This window comes from Colias croceus, chromosome 3 (assembly GCF_905220415.1).
Source record: "Colias croceus chromosome 3, ilColCroc2.1".
NCBI lineage: Eukaryota > Metazoa > Arthropoda > Insecta > Lepidoptera > Pieridae > Colias > Colias croceus.
In genome coordinates, this window is record NC_059539.1 from 9,222,907 (window position 1) to 9,240,850 (window position 17,944).

Here is a 17,944-nt window from a genome sequence, read left to right on the forward strand (position 1 = left end):
ATATGGCTCGCTTCGCAGGTCTTAAACATTTTAATAAAACCTAAGTAGTACCTACCTATTATGTTAACTGTTGTGGATTGAGAATACCTAGTTACCTACTGTTAATATAAAACAAATTAAAATTTACTACTTATACAGGTAGTAGGTAGGTAGGTATATTATTAATAAACAAAGAATAATTTTAGTAATTTTTTAAAGGAATCAAAATAAAACAATTACTAAATGCAATATAATAGAATTTTATTAATATAAAAATTCAGTTCGTGTACATTTACTATTTTCGACTAAAAATCTACGATATAAATTATATTTACAAAATCTAGGTACATATATAATATTAATTCGGTCTTGATGAATCTAGAATTAAAAATCGTTCTTCGTGAGGTTTTTCACACCCTGGCCCAAGATATTGGTGCCGAAGTTCTAAGTCTGGGGGTGAGGATATATCGTCTTGAAGAATATGATAAGCTTGTTCGATTGTGCTCTCAATTTCAATCTTGAGGTCCTGAAATGAATTATCAAAATAAATAAAGTAAATACCTATACAGTGGAAGTGGAAGGAGGAAGCAGTTTTTGATGAAGTGCCAATAATTATTACCCTAAAAACGTTAGGAATATTAATTCTTGCACGTAATCTTGTAGGTTCACAAAACTGAGAATAACAACTAAAATTCGCGATCCAATTTGGAAAATGACTAACTAAATTCGAACAAAAGATAGAAACGCACTTCGTATAACTCAGGGCAGCGTCGGGCGCGTTCCGCTAGCGAAGCATGCAGGTGGTACAGCAGCAGGCCCCGCAAGTGGGCGTCTCCGAGCCCAAGCGCCGCCAACGTGCGCAGCGTGCTGCGGCAGAGGCTCTCTTTCAGCGACAACCGCGCTTCCGATAGCTCTGAAATATATAATATCCTTTATAAAACTGGACAAAAATTGTATAGTTTTAACAATCGTTAGTGGCATGTAATTGAATCTATAATGGCTGAAGAATTTTTTTGTTTGAACGCGGTGATCTTAAATTATTTCATTGATAGCCCTTTAGTGGAGGAAGGTTATACAATATACAACTAATATCATCACACTAAGACCAATAGGAGTTGAGGAATGCGGCTAAAACACGGGATACAACAAGTAAATTATAGAAATAAGAAGTAATATAACTGATAAGCCACAGGTTGTACAAAATACGTTGCTTAGCGATCCACAGAGTTTAAATATTGCACACTAAAGACATATTATAGCTCTTATATTATGTTAAATAAGTAGTCGCAACTTACGAGAGTAAGTTAAAGGGTGAAGATAGCAATTATTAATTAATTAGATAATACGTACCTATGGGTAATACTTAATACTCATTCCTGAATAATTAAAAAAAAAATTAAAGCTATGAAAGTTGTTATTAATTCTTACAACGCGATGTAGATAGTATGTAGGTACCTACCAGGATAATAAAATATTACTATCTTAGAAGCAGTCTCTTACTTTTAGTTTGTTTGTATAGTGACGCGTTATAACTGTAATATATCTTGCTCTCAACGCTTTGCATCCTAAATAGATAGCACGAATAGTTGGCAAAGTTTGTACGAACCTTTTATTGCAAACTAAATGCATGCACAAGTATTTAAAATGTTAACTATCTCTTTCATGTTTAACGCATGTACATTGTACATAATATACGTGTAGAGAATAAAATATGTGACATCCATCAACACATCATGATGCACTAATAAAACTGTTACTCAATGATTACCACAACAATAGCGATTAGGACTTAGGTAGGTACTACGCGAATCGATCTGGTGCCAATTTTCCTTTGATGTATTAATTTGTACGAAAGGTGGGGTTTAGTCACGTAATACTAACGGCACAGGTAAACCAATCCACCTGGTGACCACGTGAGGACGGGCGTTTTTTGCAGCGGCGCCCATGTCAACGGCGATCGATCGAACAACTGCCTCCCGCGCAATTATCGTACACGATTTTATTCACTTGTTGCGCAGTAACTGCTCGACGCAATGCACTGAACTCACAATGCCATTATGTGCATATTTTAAAATAATACACAGTTATGCGTTATATTTTATGCATTTCATATCCGATACTAAGCATTATAGAATTGCGCAGTGCTATGAGCGAATGATTTATTTTAAATGCATGGATATTTGTTTTCAGTGAATATCCTGAGTATTTAACATATTGTGATAATAAGAATATAAATGAGAAAATAAAAGTATTTGTATACCTAAGTATGTATCTTTAAAATTAAAATTAAATTTTTTAATCTAATTAAATCTATGGTCTCTACGAAACGCTTTGAATAATGTAAAAAGAAAAAAATAAAATGCCTATGTAAAAACTTTTGTTGCATGTAATTGCTAGCGGAATGCGAAGTGTTTTGTGACCTAAAAAATCATCAGCTGAATCGAAACAAATTCTGCGTTCATCTAATTACAAAGGCAAATTTGTTAGTAAATTATAACTTAGATACCCACGACCACAGATAAGACTAGATATTTTGGGCAAAACTCAACAGGCTTTGATTTTATTCTGGTAAATTATCTGATTTTACAGCATTACCTACCGTGCATTCATGCTTCCAAATTATCGATAAACAAAATTTTAAGTTGTTAGTAATTCTCATTCTACTGAATCTATACAAGAATCATTTGGTTCATCAACTCTAGAATATTAGGAGATATACCGTCTTAAAATATGTATCTAATAAAAATTTAGTCGCAATTCACGAGTTATTTCCACACGTATGAGCTGACAAAAATACGCAGCAAAATAAAGCGGTTTATAAACAAATTTATTAACCGTCAAGTCTTTATAGGTCAATGATCTAGAATCTAGATCATTACGCATATTCGGCCAAGTTTGTCATGAAAATAAATAACAATAATAATTTTTCTATAATATATATTGCAAAAATGCTCAACATGGAACGACGCAGGCGCCTTCACTTTGCTGTGATGCTTTTTGAGGTGGTGACGTCTCAAATACCAAAATACCTGCACAGTAAGCTTAGATGGGTTGGTGAGAAAAATGGCTCGCACTTTACAAGAGCATCCACTTACATGTTGGCTATGCCAAGATACCACACAACCGCTTTTAGAGGCAGTTTTGTATACAACGCAACTAAGTGTTGGAATAACCTTCCGCCACCGCTACGTGAGTCGATTTCCAAACACTCTTTTAAGTATAAGTATAAAACACACCTGATTAGCGAATTCGTCGGGAAACCTTAGTTGCGTTGTATATTATAATTGCAATTCAATATATATATTATGTAATATAATTTATCATTTTTTATTTATGTTATTGATGTTTATTTCATTAATTTGTAAATGTTAATATTTTATAAATACAAACACTCACTTATTTATTTAAATTTTTCTACTTTGTTTTATTTTATATTATTTCATTTTATTTTATGTTATATAACTATATTTTATTATTAGGGACACTTTAGACTTACGCGTCTGTTGTCTGGTTGGGCCCTGAAAACCAGCGCTATGCCGACCATACCGGTGCGGCATAGCATGTGTGCTGAGTGGCCTTACCCTTTAGGTCACCAGTCGCCACACGAATTTTTATATATTAGTTTTTTAGCTTTTAAGTTTTTTATCTTGTTATTTTCTATAGTGTTTAAGAGTGCTTTTGTTATTGTTTTTTTATATGGTGGTGGTACTTTGGCGATCCTAATAAATGTATTTTATTCTATTCTTATTCTATTCTTATAAATATAATTGCATTAGTTGGGCTTTTAAAAGCTCTTTTATAGAAATTAAAAGTGGTTATTGTTATATTATGTACTAGCTTCCGCCCGCGACTCCGTCCGCGCGGATGTCGGTCTTCGCGTGGATGGTTTATTTCTCCATTTTGAGTAACTCTGACAATGATATCTTATAAATATCTTTTGGACCCAAATACGGCTAGGCCTATAATAATACGCAACGTGTGTTCGCGGTTCTACAGAACAACGTCTATGGATAAAACTGAAAAATTAAGATTAATTTTTTTCTACGCATTTTTCCAGGATAAAAAGTATCCTATTTTACGCCCAGGATAATAAGGTATAATTATACCAAGTTTCATCGAAATCGAACCGTTAGTTTTCACGTGATGCCTGAACATACAGACAGACAGACAGACAGACAGATAGACAGACAGCCAGACAGACAAAAATTTTTTTAAACACATACCTATTTGGGTTTGGTATCGATCCAGTAACACCCCCTGCTATTTATTTTTTCAATATTTTCAATGTACAGAATTTACCCTTCTACAGATTTATTATATGTATAGATTAGTGGTTAATCCATCAATAAATCGGTATGCCGAGAGGGCAGGTTCACGGTGCATATTTATATTAAATGAGCGAATGCTCATTCTTACCCCACTATGTCAAATTATTTTAGTATAAACAGGCAGGAGCATTATTTAATCTTTTATTGTTTTTAGTGCGTTTGAAAATATTCTATGCAATGTTCTAATACTGAATACGAGTTTCCGTTTACTCTAATAGATCATGAAATAATGCTCTTGCTCTAGCACTAGCTCTATGTTCATTTGATGTAAATGTACCGTTATGTGGTTATATGTTGTAAATTCTACATTTTGATTATTAGATAAGAGAATGTCAAACTCTTATTAGAGTGGTTTTTGTGACATTTAATAAATCATTAATATAGTAACCGCATGTAAACAGAACCTTGACTAAACCACATTATAGGTTGATTACTCATAGAAATCTTATACGATACTACAGCATTACATGCATAGGTATAGATGTATTTAAATTCAAGCTCTCAGTTTTTCATTCATCAATACGGAGATGAAATTGACGTGACAGATAGTAAACTGATTAAAAATTATTTAAATGTTAGGACCTCGTAATTAAAAGGAATAATATTTCATAGCAAAAGCAAATTTTGGTTACGTACCACCTACCTTATTGTATTTTGTTAAACAGAAGTATAATATTAATCTTGTGTAAGATTCTCCATTCTATAATATTATAACAACATAAAGCAGCTTACAACAAAAGACATCGATCGATTACGCTGAATTAGTTTTGAGCTAGACAACACCAAGTTTTATACCATTCATGGTTGATCCAGGGGCATATCCATAACTTAAAGCCTGTCTCATTCTTATATCCACTAATATATGATTAGAAGAAGGGATAAAATTGGTTAACCTGTCTAAAATACGTTCGTCAACCTCTAACAATTTTTTATCCAAATCTAAAGTACCTAGGAGACTACCAAGTATTCCATGAATATCGCGTACTCTTTCAATAGGTATTGTCATATTACAAGTAGTACATAGCCAATCAGTGTTGACCTTAAGAGGTTCGTGAGGTAGGGCGGTTCCAGTACATTCTTTGTTGATGCATTTTAATCCCGACAAAAGAGTACCCATTTCAGAAGCATCTTGACACCGATGACATTTGCACCAAAATTGTTTTGCTTTAAATAATTGATATCTCCGCGTAGGAGTGCACCATAAAAGCCCTGTATAACAGCTTAATAATTCCTCTCCAACTTCTATATCTCGCGTTGCTAAAACAGCCATAGTGTAATCTGTTCTAAAAATATTTCTTGTATTTGGTACACAACTGTGGTTTAAAAACGCAGATAAGGGATATAAGCCTCTTAATGGGACGGTTTTGGTATTAGATTGAGCTGGAATTCTAAACGAATTTATCTTTATTATAGAATTTGCAAATTTTAAGAATTTCATATCATCGTTTTGCAATATATCTTGAGCACATAATAATTTAAATTCTTCAACAAAATGGTTACTTGCACTTGCTTGAAATATTTGCAGAAATTGTTTATCCTTATCAGACAAAAATAAAAATCGTATATAAATGAGGGCTTTACAAAGTATTCTTGAACGTTCAAAATCCACTGGAGTCTTAAGTTGCCATTTAGCGTTGACGTAAGCACATTCTTTGGTATGCTCAGGCGATGTTTTGCATTTCATAGAGCATGTTATTAAAGCGCACTTTTCACAAGGACTACAAGAGTCATTTATATTGTAACATACAGTACAGAATAGTTCGCCGGCACGATCGCGTCGTGGTCCTAATACAAATGGCTTGTTGACAAAAATTATGGAGCCACGCTTGATAAATTTATTTGCAAACAGTCCTCTTCCGCCCAGATCTGATGGATTCAATCGAAATACATTAGAATCTACATAAGCGGTGTTTTCGCACAGGTATTGCTGAACGGTGTCAAAGCAATCGTTTATCATTTTCGCGAAGGCGATTGTGTGAGAACGCGCGTCAAATTTACTCCGATTGAATGGATTGGACTGACGGTTTTCTGTTACGATGTCGATGTAAATAGATTGTTTTGAAAATAGCTGCTGGAATTACTTATGTGCGTAAAATAGAACACGTCCATTGAAGCGGGTTAAATGATTGCATTGTTTTTTATTTCATTGATCACATAAAAGATTGCCTAAATGTCATAAGCATAGCTGCTGGAATTTTAAATGTAATAGATAAACCTGTTCCTCAATGTATGAAATATGTACTTAGTAGTCTTTTTCTTTGGATGAAATAAAAAATAAAAATGTTTGAATTATTGTAAAAACTAGGTATGTTACATATTGGTTACGTACGATAAAAATAAGACGATTTCGCGATCCGAAAAAGGTTTTACAGAAATTAAGTTTGAGCACATCTATATGTAGAATAAAATCCATACCAATATATTATAAACTAGCTTCCGCCCGCGACTCCGTCCGCGCGGATGTCGGTCTTTGCGTGGATGGTTTATTTCTCCATTTTGAGTAACTCGGACAATGACATCTTATAAATATCTATTGGACCCAAATACGGCTAGGTCTATAATAATACGCAACGTGTGTTCGCGGTACCTACTACAGAACAACGTCTATGGATAACTGAAAAATTGAGATTAATTTTTTTTCTACGTATTTTTCCAGGATAAAAGTATCCTATTTTACGCCCAGGATAATAAGGTATAATTATACCAAGTTTCATCGAAATCGAACCGGTAGTTTTCACGTGATGTCTTCACATACAGACAGACAGACAGACAGACAGACAGACAGACAGACAGACAGACAAAAATTTTTTTAATAACATATTTGGGTTTGGTATCGATCCAGTAACACCCCCTGCTAGTTATTTTTTCAATATTTTCAATGTACAGAATTGACCCTTCTACAGATTTATTATATGTATAGATGCGAAAGTAACTCTGTCTGTCTGTTACTCAATCACGCCTAGTTTATACTTACGGGATAAAAAGTAGCCTATGTCCTTTCAATTTCATGCAAATTGGTTCAGTAGTTAAGGCGTGATTGAGTAACAGACAGACGGACAGAGTTACTTTCGCATTTATAATATTAAGTATGGAAGTATGGATTTTTGTGAATTGTATTCTTATTTTATCACACTGTGTTTTAACCAAAACTAACCTAAATTATTTAAAAAATTTCATCATAATATGTACAAAAAAGTACATTGATATACCTAGCCTACCTACCATATTAGGCTGGTTTCAGAGCTTGACCGACCATGCGTACGTCAGTCGCGCTTGTCATGTGTATGGAAATTCATAAACCCGTTCATAGCTAGACCGACCATACGCACGCGTATTGTCATGCGCGTGTCATAGTCATACAATAATTGTTGATGCGTATTTCCCCATATATTACTTTACTCTTTGATGCGTATCGTCAGGACCGACGGTACGCACTGACGGTCGGTCAAGCTCTGCAACCTTATTCGTTGTGTGCGCGATGACAGCGCCCCTAGTGGCCGCAACTATTCAGGACTTTTCATCTGTCAAATCATTTCAACTGATGTCAACTAGATGATAAGATATTTTTGTGATAATGATTTTCGACTAGTTTTTCAACGAAATTGAAAAAAATAGTGTAAAAAAGTGAGTGTGTATATTACCTAGCGATTTTCTTCCTGGTGAAAAATAATTTTTTCTCTTCACAGCAGCTATCCATTTTTGTCTTTGCTGTAATGTCCACTTTGATGTTGGAAACGAATTAAACTTGCAGGAACTGTTTTTCCCATTGTTTTTACAATTTACGACACAGCATGTACTATGACCCATATCGCTAATTTTTATGTTTTTACTTAAAATTATAAAGGAAGTTATGAAAATAAAGCAATTTGACACATGACAGCCCAGAATTAATTCACATTTCAGCCACGTCATGCGCTACGGTCGATTTGCTGTTCCCTACCACCCACTTCGCACATAGCCAATAAATGCATTTTGTAAAATTAGCCCGTGTCTATTTGTTAAGCTGTAGAATGTGACATGCACTTGACGTGACATTTACTTTTAACATTAGAACAATCCAAGAACAATCAATAAGATATATTCAAGACTAGGATTGTGCCCGCGGCTTCGCCTGCGCAGTCAAAGAAAAACCCGCATAGTTCCCTGTGGGGTTTCTCGGGTATCAAAGTATCTCCATACCAAATTCCATGAAAATTGGTTCAGTAGTTTAGGCGTGATTGAGTAACAGACAGACAGAGTTACTTTAGCATTTTTAATATTAGTATGGATTAATGGCTCTTTTTGTATATCTATGTGATGTGTGGAGTGTGGCGAACAAACTGCTTGCTGTTTAACAGACTTTTGCAAAAACGACATAGGTACCTACTCCTTTAGTAATATTAATCTTTTTTTATATTTTTATAGAGTCAATTTAGTAATTATAATAATTGTAATAACCTATAGGTCTAAACCGCTTGTTCTCCCGGAAAATAACCTATGTTACCTATAAGGATGTAGACTTCTAATTGTAAAAGCGGGTAAAAGAATTTCAAAATCAATTCTTTAGAGTATAGACACAAAGGTTACCTACTCTCTAGTCTCTACATTCTAACAATCTCACATAAATTACCTCTTTATTGCCTCAGTTAATTTGAGGGCTATTGCATATTTTATCAAAATTAACTTAAAAGATAAGAAGTCTATGCTAAGACTAACGTAATGTCTAATGTTGTTTATAAAATATATAAAAAATAGCGCTATGTACATTAGTAGGTATTATTTCTTGTAAAATATGTGCTATTAAATGACCAAATAAATTTTAAAATAAGCATATTTCAGCAATACAATATTCCGTTGGTGTATAATTTTTCCGATTGGTTGATGGTACATAATTTCTGAAAAGTTATCTACGACATTTAGATAGAAGCGAAGCATTATATAGAAGCGAGAACAATAATACAAAATTATTATTTTGTATATAAGTGTTATATTTATAGTGAATAAAATAGAGAGCAAGGTAAAATGACGATATTTTTTATCCTTCGATCGATTCATCGAAACATGTCAGAAACGTTGTGATCTATCTTATAAAATATGGTGTTATCATCGTAAACTGTAAACGTAGATAAAAATTATTCATGCTTAGAATTTTATTTTATGTTTTTTTTTAAATAATACAATAAGGAAATAAACTCACCATGCCACCTAAATCCATCCTTTTCTCCAAATTCCCATATGATACGACATTGCAAATCTACTGCAATTTGGTTTGTTTTTGGAACATATTTAAATAACCTGTTCAAAACGAACTTTTCTAAATCTCCAACGTTTTCGAAGTCTAAAGATCCAAGTAAACTGCCAAGAGCACTTTGTATGGCACAAATATTACTATTAGGAACTCTCAATTCGCAACTCAAACAGTGCCAGGCTGATGTTGCTTTGAGCGGGTCCACCGGAAGAAGAGAGCCAGTGCAACTTGATTCAAAACATTTAAGAGCCCCCAAGAATGTGCCTCTCTCGGTCGGATCAGCGCAACGCTCACATTTACACCAAAAGTGTTTTGTTTTAAATAAATGCAGTCGTCTAGCCGGAGTTCCCCACAACAAGCCGGAGTAGCATGTAGTAAGTTCAGTCCCAGCGGGAATGGCTTTTACGGATTTGATAACCATGTAGTAATCACGATTAAAACTGTGTTTCGTATTCGGTACACAGTTATGATTCATTAGCGATGATACAGGGTACAGGCCACGCATACTCATTTCGCTACTGCCATAAGGAGTCGCTATTTGAAATGCATTTGCATCAAGAATGCAAACAGCCAGTGTCATTAATTGTTCATCTTCGGGGGAAATGTCAAAATACTTCACCAAATCTCTTATTTCACTTCCGTGTTGTGGTAAAGTGTGTGACTGTAGAGATTGTAATAGTTGCTTTTTATCTTCATTTAAGGACAAAGTTCTTATGGCTGCCAAACATCTCGATAAAAGGTTTTCGTCCACATCTTCGGTCGAGACTTTATTGCTCCAAGCAGAAATCTGTATGCAGTCATCGTAATGGCCATCACTGCTTAAACACTGTTGCGAACATAATACTAAACCACATTTTGTACATCGAAAAAGTGTATCACTATCGATTTTGCCGCAAATAGTACAACCTCTTTGAATGATAGTTCCGGATCGTGGACCGTAAACAAGTGGATGATCCACAAATAGCACTTCACCTGCCCTTATATCTTCCGTAGCGAAAAGACCGCGTCCGCTAACATCGGACTGGCGAATGGTCCATTTATTGGAATGGTTTATAAATTTGCTTATCTGTATCTGATCGAGATGCTCCTTCACTGTTAGCGACAATTGCTCCATCGACAACATCCTGTCGCAACTCGTCCGGTGCCGGCACTGCACTGCGTACTCGCCGTGAATATCAACATTAGTTGGTTTGATAACGCGGAATAGGCGCTGATCGGATATACATCGCCAAAAACATATACAGACTTCTCTGTAATTAACTAAGACGATCGATGTGTGCCAGACTTACGAGGTGTGTGAGTAACGTATGCGGTTAGTTTTAAACTCAAACATCGCTGCGTCAATTTTCAACAGGTGATTACGTCAAAAATGTAGACGATGGGTTCGTTTATTTATTATTATAGTTTGTAAAATTTAGATATAAGTAGAACAAAAGCGTGAAGTCACTAGGCAAAAATTTGACTATTATATAAGTACGTTAATGTTATTTATAAACGGTTGTGACTGTCAGGTAGATTAGTAAATTGACTGTTCAAAGCAAAAGCTGTTCAATATAAAAATAAATACAACGAGCGCGTTTAGCATGACAACTAAACAGTTTGCCGGTCCAATTAATATTTTAAACATATTGGCGACTAGTGGTCCGCCCCGGCTTCGCCCGTGGTACATATTTCGCAATAAAAGGTAGCCTATGTCCTTTCTCGGGTATCAAAATATCTCCATACCAAATTTCATGCAAATTGGTTCAGCAGTTTAGGCGCGATTGAGTAACAGACAGACAGAGTTACTTTCGCATTTATAATATTAAGTATGGATTATAAAAAAAAATCAGATTATATTTTGTGAGACTATCATTCTCATCCTACGTTTTTGAAACATAGTCCTTAATAACTCAATAAAGGCGATGTTAAAGTCGCTGTTTAAGTCGCTATTCTTCTGGTAAAAAAAAAAAAACTTAATAAAATTCATATTATCAAGTCGCCCTGATTAATTGGATTTAAATCATTATAATAAGTAAATATGTAGAGTACAGACTCTACATAGTAATTTTGTTCATCCTGCTGATAAAATATTTGAGTATTTAATTTCATTCGTTATTTATGTACTTAATATTGCTCTTGTTTCATACTTTTTTGAATGATAAACTGTTTATTTTGTGAAAGACAAAAAGACCTAAATTGTAATTTGTGTCAATTTATCTATAATGCACCATTAATTTGGATATTATGTTGGATCACATGTTGGATATTATGCATCCTATTTACTTGTACCTTTTATAACGAAACTTTTAATAACGAGTATAGAGATCATGTTCATATCCAACGATGATTTCTTTTTAATCGGCCCAGTAGTTTTTTTTGGTCAGTTCCTGGGATGAGCGCGTTGAAACAAAAATTGGTAGAGATGTAGATTGCGGAGAATTAGAGATTAGTAGAGCATCAGATATTTAAATATTTTTTGTATAAACACGTCTAAAGCAAGTCGAATTTTATTTTCTCTAGGAACGTAGAGCTTATTCACATTGGCAGCAAGTGAAGCCAGACGAAAATATTCAGATAGAATATTGAATTTGTGGGTATTGCATCTGTCCACTTTTGAAACCACGGTGGAGCTAAATGCTTACGTCTGCATAGTTGAATCTAAAATGTAGTTCTGGTAAGTAACATGATCTGCGTCTTTTGTTTATCATGAACCAGTTGGTTCGACAACCTGTCCAGTCTCCGTGACCACACAGCCTACATGGACGTAAAAACGGCAAAAATTTACTGTGAAAATTGTGTTCGGATTTATTCTTTACCATTAATGCGAAACTTTACTAATTACAATAGTTCGAATAATATGCAAACATTGTTTGAGTATAACGAAGACGAGTGCCCATGGTATTATTTCGATAGTTCTTACAAAACATTACTTGGAGGATGTCTAATTATATTTGGTAAGTGTTGATTTGATCTAATTTGTTAGGCTGTTTTAATCGCAATAATTAATTATGTCTCACCAGAGCGTCCTATTTAAAGGGTACATTCCAGTCATTTATAAAGCTTATTAATACTTGTGTCGAATGTAATTTGAATTTGATAAGAAGAGTGCCAACAGGTGTATTCGGGATGCTGCTCAATGGTTGGCTATTTGCCACTTTCATCCACAGTCACCTTCTTATTTCCAAAAGCCACGTGTTGATACTTAATGTCTGCTCAGCGTCACTCGGCAGAAATTTACTTAGTTTTCCATTTGCAGCATCATCTGCAATAGGCCAAAGGTTAGTTTTATTGAAACACGATAATTCAAGCAAAGACAACGTATTTCTTTTTCTCAAGACAGGAATATACAACATTTTCTTGCTTTTCAGATGGCTATTTGGCACACATGCGTGCCAGCTTTTTGCATTTTTGAATCAATTTTATGGAATTTTTCAAATGACAACTTTATTCACCATTGTTCTTGAAAGATATTGGCTCGCAAGATACACTAGGCGAGGTAGGTTTAGTAATTTATATTGTAAGTATAGTAAGTAACGTATTCTCTATTTTTTTTAATATGTTTATTTTCCAGAGAGATCTCTCTATTATCGATACTATTGGACGCTAACCGCATGCAGTTGGGTAAATGCCGTGGTATTCTCTATACCACCCTTATTCGGATATGGAGTGTATTCATGTGACGCAACTGGTACAATATGTACCTTATTGTGGCCCTCTGCTCAAGCTGGTGCAAAACATCTGGGTTATGTTGTTCCGTATGTGTTCGTTTGTGGGGTCGTTCCAGTTGTTGGCATGTCAGTATTTCTTATTTCTTCATGTTTATTTTGTTGAAATATAATTTATTTAACTAACATACTCATACAATTTACAGATTTTATTACATGGGAAAAGCAAGTCGATTAGAAAGTATTTATTACAGAAACGAGATGCTTAGAGAAGAGAAGCATTTAACAAAGGTAAATGAAAATTATCTTAAGGAATATCTTTATTCTTGAGTTATTTTTTATGATGCCTCCTTTGTACAGTGAGCGTCATGGGTTCGAATCCTGGTGGAGTCTAGAAAAAAAAAATTGTACTTGACCGTAAAAATTTATCACTGAAACATAGTTATAATGCATCTGCCAAGGGGATAATGGGACTTAATCATGTATTTTTGTTTGTAGTGTGTACATGTGCTGAGCGTGATAACATTAGCGTTATGGATCCCAGCTGCGTTGGTAGCGGGTAGCCAGTGGTTCCCGCTGCTTCTCTATGGGTACCGTCCTCATGTGCCGCCGGTGCTCACCTTGATTGCACCTATTACCTCTGAGGTTTGTGTTGTGATATTCTTAATCTATGTATTAAAACAAATCGTGTACAGTAAAAAGCGGAAGTAGAATATGTATCTCTGTACGTTTTTACTTCCATTAATCCGTTTATTTAAATTAGATTCACAATGATCATGGAATCAAATACATAAGTACTTGTACATCTTAAAATCAGACCCCATCTGCCTACTTCCTATAAAGGGGTCACGATATTGACGTGTTACCCGCTCATAAATTATGTATTTACTTTTCATTGCGGAAGTCGAGATTGAAGGACAACAAGTCTTTATTGCGAAGGATGAAGCAATTTTAATATGTATAATATATATCTTAGTGAATTATTGTTACATTAATTACAAGTGCTCAAGGTTGTAAATTATCTTTCCAATATTGTGATATACAAAAATATATTCAGATATCTCTTATTATATAAAATCTTTGTATTATAGGCAGCCACATGCGTTCCTGTATTATGTTACCTGTCAGGTGATACCAGATTGAGAGCAGCTTTATTAGGGAGAATGCGAAAGAATTACGCCTTATTGCCACCTCAATACGCGATGAGATACCTAAGGGACTAACATTATATTCTACAAGCAACTAAGTGCGTCTCTGAATCTATTGAAAGCCTTGTTCAGGCTTGGTGAGAAGTCATGAAGAAGTTCTTTGCAATGCTGTACCGAGAGCTGGGGTTAAACGAAGATTTTCAATGGGATACCTATAACTATTTTGTTTCAAATTTTTAATAAATTTGAAAATAGCATCTAGTGTTTTATTAATTATTTATATAAAGTCGTTTCCTATACCCAAAATTCAAATAATACTTATTTAAGAAGACTCTCGACTAGTTTATGGAATTCAATCGCCTAAAATGTTCAACTCAAAAGTCTTCTAGAATATACTAGAATTCAATTTCTGAATGCAATATTATTGAAATTTAAGATGGTTAAAATTCTTAGATCATTAAGTTTAAAATTATAAATGAGTAGGTATTTAAAAATCTATCACGCTCACCATTGCACCATAGAGCCAGTAATAAGACAGGTAAGTTGAGTAATACAAAGAAGAGGCCAAAATATGTATTCAGAATTCCTTGAACTGCGAAAGTTTGTGTAAAATATCATGTGGTTTTAAGCATTGTAACAATGTGTCGGATTAAGAAACAGAGCGTAAACAAACCAGCTCAAGGTATTTAGTTATACTATACAGAAGGTATATAATATACCAAAGTAATTTGATATTGAATAATAAATATAACTAAGACTATAATATTATCCTTGAATTGCAGGTATCGACTTCAGTCAACTACAACCTTTATCACAATTATTACATGTTTGCAGTTAATATGTCTGTACAGAGTTGCGAGTGGGATAATTTATTTAACGATGGAGATAGATCCATTTTGAAAGATGGATTGGTTTTAACAGGTATATATGGAATCTTATTTATGTGTAAAAAATTTACGTTGGTATTATAAAAAAATAAGCTCTGGAATGTTTTTGGAATTGAGCGTGCCTAATTATTTAATTAAAATAATAAAAGGGTCATTTCTGTTCCTTTTTCTTCTTGTTCATTTTTTTATTTCTGTTGTTTTAAATTGTCTATAATAATTGCATTTTTGGTTATGTATAAAATAAATTTAAATATGTTTTCTATTGTATTTTCATACAAAATGTATAGATTATGCGTTTTACAGATTATAAATTATAACAAAGTGAAATTGATTGAAATAGCAACAGAAAGCTTTGAGCCATTAGCTTTATCGATGTCGTAACTTACAACAAAGAAAAGGAATGGAACTGAAATAACATAATGTTTGTCTATTTCCAGATTCGGTATCTGTTTTATTAGGTCTGTGGTTGAATCTGACGCTCTTATTAACTAATCTAAAATACGATCTCAGCTATCGCAATCTGGCTTTCTTCACGTTAATTAGCTGTTTACGGCGCGGTTTATCTCTCTGCCATTCTTTACTTTTATCTGAAAGGTAAGTGGTGTACGACAAACTTTTTCTTGATATTCAAGTGATTATTTTTTTGTATAGTTAAAATAGTTTACAATCTCAAATGAAATGTTTTGAAAATTACACAATGTTGTAAATTATTAAAATTTAAAAAAATCAGTTTGATTCATTTTATTTTTAGCTTATTCTATTCATGAATTAATTCGATAAATTAATATCGATTTTAAAGTATACTTACTGATTTGTTTAACATTCTAACTCAATAATTTACGTTTACATTTCAGTTGGTTCGATTTTAAGGAATCATGTACATTCAACGGCTTTTGGGATACATTTTTATCAGTATACGAAGTGGAGTGCCTCACTCATGTTTGTATCGAGCGATACGTAGTGCATAAATATATAAATAATGGTAATATGTTTTTTATTAGAATGTTGGATAGTTTAAATAAAATTATATATTATCTAAATAAGCCATTTGGTTTCCATAACACAAGAGAAAAGCTTAGTATGGTATTGTGCCGTGTGTGAAAAATGTCCTGAAATACTTATAAATTATTTTAAGATTTCTTTCATATAAGAATAATCATTATTTTTCTATATTTCAGGATGGGAGCCAATCAAATGGCATTATTGTATGTATCAAGGACTGTGCCTACTTTTCGCCGCTCTATATTCCATACCGCCCCTGTTTGGTATCGGTAGTTATGGACTAGATTTTACCTGTAACTCCTGTACATTCGACATGGTGTTGCCAGATTCGTGGCAAAAAGAATTCATTGTCCTCATATTTTTACTACGCAGCCTTAAATCGGGCTCTTTTATGTAAGGAAAAATACTTATTTATAAGTACCTTTTGAAATTCAATTTTAAAGGGCTTATCTCATTGTTTATTTTACTTTTAAGGATCGTGATGTTATACTGGGCCCAAAAATTAGAGGCTGGAAACAAAAACTCGGAAAAAATGATGGAACAAGCACCGTTTACCAAGGTCAATATTTTGTTATTATGAACTTGCTCTACATTTTTTAATTAAGTAGGTAAACTGAACTTTTAAATATTGTGTCTTTCTTAAATTAATTCTAATTGAGGTTATTGGTTGAAATATTATAACACTGAATACCTTTATGTATATTGATATTATGATGTCGTTATTTAACCTAACAAGTATAAGTAGCGCACAACTTACGATACTGGATATAGGGTACATAATAACGATTTTAAAAATATTACAGAGCATAATTGCAATGACTGCAGTGATTATCATGTGTTGGCTACCGATAACTATGGTAAGGGGATCGGTGGTGTTATCACAGCTTTTGAATGGATACATTTCTTTCGTGCCATCAGTACTTCTCGTTCAGTGGTCGATGTGGCTGAGTTCGGTGAGTAAACGGTTTTATAACGTTTTTTATAATGCATTTTATTGGAATATCTGTAGCCATAGTTCAACATTTTATAGATGCAACGTGCCTCATTAGTTAGTTCTAAAGAATACCAAATACAACGTAAGTTCTACTTAGGTACTAGTAAAAGTGATCGGGAATATTTTGAGCCTACGTATTTATTTTAGCAAAATTTTGTGACAATGTTTCTAGTCTAAGAAATACTTGCACAAAATATGAATAATTGAATAGCATATTGTCATTTTTGAGCATCCACTTTCACAAGGCATCACACATACCTTATTATTAATCAGCTTGTAAAGCGGGACGATGTTTTTAAATATTTGTGTTATTTTTAGATTTCACCTGCGTTTATGTCAATAACGTTATTTTTGGTGGATGATCAGATTCGCGGAAAGGCATTGAACTTTTACAAGATCACTGGAGTTCAAGAGACAAAGAAGGAATTATAAAGGAGAATTTGCTCTCTTTTTTAAAGTAATACGCACTAAGTATTCTTTTATGTTAAATATAATTGTTAATGTTTTTATTCACATTTTAAGAAGTCTCATATGAACATGTATTATCAGTAAGAGCATTTGGAATTTTGGAAACACTTCGGTAGGTGTATCATTAGCTTTTCATTTTGTAAGATTATAGTTCCTATTTTCACATTTAATCTGTAATCTGTATGTTAATAACCACCGAAAAATATATTTTGTTTAGACAATACTGTATTTTTTATTTTATTGAATTTTTTTCTATGTATGAAA

General features: G+C 33.6%; 3 protein-coding genes across 5 annotated transcripts; 2 read left to right on the top strand and 1 right to left on the bottom strand.

Moving 5' to 3' along the window:
- Nucleotides 1-219: 219 nt before the first annotated feature.
- LOC123706215 (SET domain-containing protein SmydA-8-like) lies at nt 220-10,746 on the bottom strand. Of its 2 annotated transcripts, none has more exons than XM_045655385.1 (3): nt 9,484-10,746; nt 729-892; nt 220-505 (listed from the first exon to the last, which is right to left on the bottom strand). In XM_045655385.1, the coding sequence occupies exons 1-3, from the start codon at nt 10,655-10,657 to the stop codon at nt 338-340; spliced, it is 1,506 nt and encodes a 501-aa protein (XP_045511341.1). In that variant the 5' UTR covers nt 10,658-10,746; the 3' UTR covers nt 220-337. The 2 variants fall into 2 exon arrangements, with proteins under 2 accessions (XP_045511341.1, XP_045511342.1); XM_045655386.1 differs by lacking the exon at nt 9,484-10,746 and adding an exon at nt 5,103-6,330.
- On the top strand, nt 6,066-14,586 carry LOC123706216 (visual pigment-like receptor peropsin). 2 transcript variants are annotated; one of them, XM_045655387.1, is made up of 8 exons: nt 6,066-6,228; nt 12,253-12,470; nt 12,632-12,794; nt 12,885-13,012; nt 13,088-13,310; nt 13,388-13,472; nt 13,680-13,826; nt 14,273-14,586. In XM_045655387.1, the coding sequence occupies exons 2-8, from the start codon at nt 12,275-12,277 to the stop codon at nt 14,402-14,404; spliced, it is 1,074 nt and encodes a 357-aa protein (XP_045511343.1). In that variant the 5' UTR covers nt 6,066-6,228; nt 12,253-12,274; the 3' UTR covers nt 14,405-14,586. The 2 variants fall into 2 exon arrangements, with proteins under 2 accessions (XP_045511343.1, XP_045511344.1); XM_045655388.1 differs by lacking the exon at nt 12,253-12,470.
- Nucleotides 11,976-17,903, top strand: LOC123706217 (rhodopsin, GQ-coupled-like). Its single transcript, XM_045655389.1, has 8 exons — nt 11,976-12,190; nt 15,112-15,250; nt 15,654-15,810; nt 16,071-16,198; nt 16,395-16,611; nt 16,693-16,777; nt 17,022-17,171; nt 17,531-17,903. The coding sequence occupies exons 2-8, from the start codon at nt 15,154-15,156 to the stop codon at nt 17,642-17,644; spliced, it is 948 nt and encodes a 315-aa protein (XP_045511345.1). The 5' UTR covers nt 11,976-12,190; nt 15,112-15,153; the 3' UTR covers nt 17,645-17,903.
- The last annotated feature ends 41 nt before the right edge of the window (nt 17,904-17,944 follow it).